Below are 2,857 nucleotides of genomic sequence, written 5' to 3'. Positions count from 1 at the left end.
GTCCCTCAGCAATGGCACAGAGGGTGTAGCACACACAGGTTTGGTTACCCACAGGGCGATAAACCGGTCCCTGTGACTGCGACAAACTCTGAAACACTTCAGACTTGCACGGGCCAGGAGAAGTCACAAGAACCTGGAAGTGCTGTGCTCAGAACTCGTGTTGGTTTTGCTGAAGGCCCTCTGGTCTCTCCTCTCTTGCAGTTCACCATCAACGTGAGCACCGACATGCGGCACCACCGCGTGCGCCTCGTGTTCCAGGACACCCCCGTCCGCAACGGGAAGAAGCCCCGCCTGGAGCAGGGGGTGCAGGTGGTGCTGGACCCCGTGCACAGCGTCAGGCTCCTGGATTGGTGGCACCCACAGTACCCCTTCTCCCCGAAAGCTTAGTGCTCTCCCAAGGCTGCAGGAGCCGGCAGGTGACTGGGTCTGGCAGGCCGAAGAGAATTTCTAGGAACCAGGAAAATCCTATTTTTATTTCTTAAATAAATTCTGCAGTCCTCCCTTGCAAGTGGTTGAAGCTGCTGAGCTAGTTTGTGTGTATATAACTTCTGGTCAGTAATGGGCAGAGCTGAGTGTAAAGCAGAAACTATTTGTAAACACACTTTTATGTAAAACTGACATTTTATGATTTGAAAGGAGCTCCCTGGAACTATTCATTTAAAATCCTTTTGGTGCTAATCAAAGTGGTCCTGTGTTCTGTTGTTCAGGAAGAAGCAGGAGGTTTTGCTTTCCAAGAACTTTCCGATTTGCTTTCCAGAGACAATTTACAAACAAAATCCACCTTTGTTTTGCTGCAGCAGGATGGTGCTCACCCACGGTGTGATATTTCAGTGTCTGAGAAGCAGAGAGCAAAGCAGAAGTGATCAACCATAACCTTACCTCCCAGCCCATCAGATCCAAGTTTCAGGAAAGAAAAAGGCATAAATGATCAAACAAAGGAATTATTTCAAAGAGGAATCGTAAGGCAAAAGTCTCTCTTGAATGTAAAGGTACTCCAAGTTCTCACACTGGTGTTTTGTCTTTGAAAAGAAGAACTAAACTTTTAAAGCCAGAAGGTGCTTTTCAGAGAAGATAAACAGGGAGGGAGAGGAGCTGGAGGGGATAAACTAAAATAACAAAAGCAGTGATGAAGGACTCAACCCCGTGTGGTTTCTGAGAGCAGTGTGGAAATGTTTGCTGTTGAAAGCCCACAAGCAGTCACTGCTCTGACTTTTGGCTAAACTGAGTAATTTCTGTGAGGAAGAAGCAACCCTGAAACTTTCTGTGGCTCTGGGCTGACTGAGAAGGGAGAGGGGCCTGTCAGGAGGATGGGATGGATCCAGGATGGATGTGGCTCCTGGTGCAGGAGTGGTGCAGGCAGAGGAGGGGCTGCAGTGCAGGGGCTGGTGAGGAGGAGTGACTGAAGTGGGGTGAGGAGCAGGGCACTGAGTTCTGCTGCCTGTCCATGATCAGCTCCTCAGTCCTGGTGCACTTCAGACCTTGTCCTAAGCAGGAGTAACAGCACTTTTCCATATGTGATGTTTAGTGAAGCACCTGGAAGGAGAGGGAGTTGTACCAGCTCAGTTTGGACTCGATGCTGTGGGTCCCTTCCAACTCAGAGTACTCTGTGATTCTGTCACCCCCATGGCCCTGGTGTAGCCGCCTGGGAGGAGTTCCTGCACTCTGTAAATCACCACCAAGGACATTGCCCCAGACTGGGATCTGCCTTAGAGGCTCTTGCTGTTGACTTCAAACACACACTTTGGGACAGCTCCTGCCTCGCAGTCCCCTCCTCACTGCTGCTGAACACCTGGGGATGCCCAGCAGGTGAGTTTGGGAACTAGATTGGTTGGAGTAGAGGTGCAGGGTAAGAGAATGTGCCTGTGCCTGTGATCCTGACCTGCCCTGGCAGCAGAGCAGGGTCTGTGCTGTGGGGCAGGAGGGTAGGACAGCGGGGCAGTGCCCTGGAGCTGTGCAGGGCTCTATCCCTGTGCCAGGAGAGAGCTGCTCCAGGACAATGGGGGACAACAATCTTCTGTTTTGCCATGGGGTTAAATGCCCCTTAGCTCTGGGACAAGTGTTCAGGGGGTGGAGGTCAGAGAGTGAAATGTGGGGAGGCTGCACAGTTCCCTGTTGTCTTGGAGGGAGCCAAGAGTTCTGGACTGTGCTTCCAGGTGTTTTGTGCTGCATTCCCTGGAAACTCAGTTTTGCAGGGTGATGCCTGGTGATTGCTGCTTGTGCAGGGGTCTGGAGGGTGGGAGCAGAGGTGTTTGGTTCCCGGATCAGACTGTGTAAAGCTCTGCCCTCACCCTGGAGAGCTGCCCTGGCTGAGCGGGGATGGGAGCGGCAGCCTGGGCTTCATTCTTGCTTCTGTGCAGAAACAGGGAACAGATCCCAGGGCTGGGTGTTCCTGCCGTCTGTGAGGGCAGGGATATGTTCTAACCAGGAGTATGGCATGCCCAGGGTGTGCTCAGTGTGCTGGGGCCGGGCCACCCAGCAGCACCCACCCCAGAGTAAATCCTGGGGCTGATCCTGGGCTGGAACAGCAGGAAGCAGGTGGACGGGATGTTTCCTGCTACCAACAGGCTTACTGGATCCAAATACAGCTGTTTAAATACATACAGAGGTGTCTCTCCCACACCAGCCTTTTTCTAGGCTGAAATGTATAAAATGTGGAAGAAAGATTTTCATTCTTTCCCTGTACAAACCTTCCAGTGACTGCGGTGCTGGTCAGCGGGGCTGGCAGGGATCAGGGACCCCTGCTGATCCATGTGGGGAGGCTGTGGAGGTGGCAGGGTGCTGTGGAGGTGATAGGGGTGCTGTGGAGGCGACAGGGGTGCTGTGACAGGGGTGCTGTGGAGGTGGCAGGGGTGCTGTG

At 52.9% G+C, this 2,857-nt stretch overlaps 2 protein-coding genes across 7 annotated transcripts in view; both read left to right on the top strand.

The window, feature by feature from the left end:
* Positions 1-683, top strand: part of TMEM183A (transmembrane protein 183A) — a 14,435-nt gene extending 13,752 nt beyond the window's left edge. For all 5 annotated transcript variants that reach the window (XM_027669156.1, XM_027669158.1, XM_027669154.1 and 2 more), the window contains one exon: positions 202-683. In XM_027669156.1, coding sequence (XP_027524957.1) covers positions 202-387 — 186 coding nt within the window. In that variant the 3' untranslated portion in view covers positions 388-683. The remainder of the gene's footprint in view (positions 1-201) is intronic.
* Positions 684-803: 120 nt separating this feature from the next.
* The window catches only part of LOC113959866 (alpha-1,6-mannosyl-glycoprotein 4-beta-N-acetylglucosaminyltransferase-like), a 10,532-nt gene continuing 8,478 nt past the window's right edge, over positions 804-2,857 (top strand). For both annotated transcript variants that reach the window (XM_027669150.1, XM_027669153.1), the window contains exon 1: positions 804-1,806. In XM_027669150.1, coding sequence (XP_027524951.1) covers positions 1,796-1,806 — 11 coding nt within the window. In that variant the 5' untranslated portion in view covers positions 804-1,795. The remainder of the gene's footprint in view (positions 1,807-2,857) is intronic.

Source organism: Corapipo altera, unplaced genomic scaffold (genome assembly GCF_003945725.1).
Source record: "Corapipo altera isolate COAL_440 unplaced genomic scaffold, ASM394572v1 300, whole genome shotgun sequence".
Taxonomy (NCBI): Eukaryota; Metazoa; Chordata; class Aves; order Passeriformes; family Pipridae; genus Corapipo; species Corapipo altera.
Note: the sequence above shows the minus strand (reverse complement) of the source record. Positions and strands in the feature narration are given on the sequence as shown.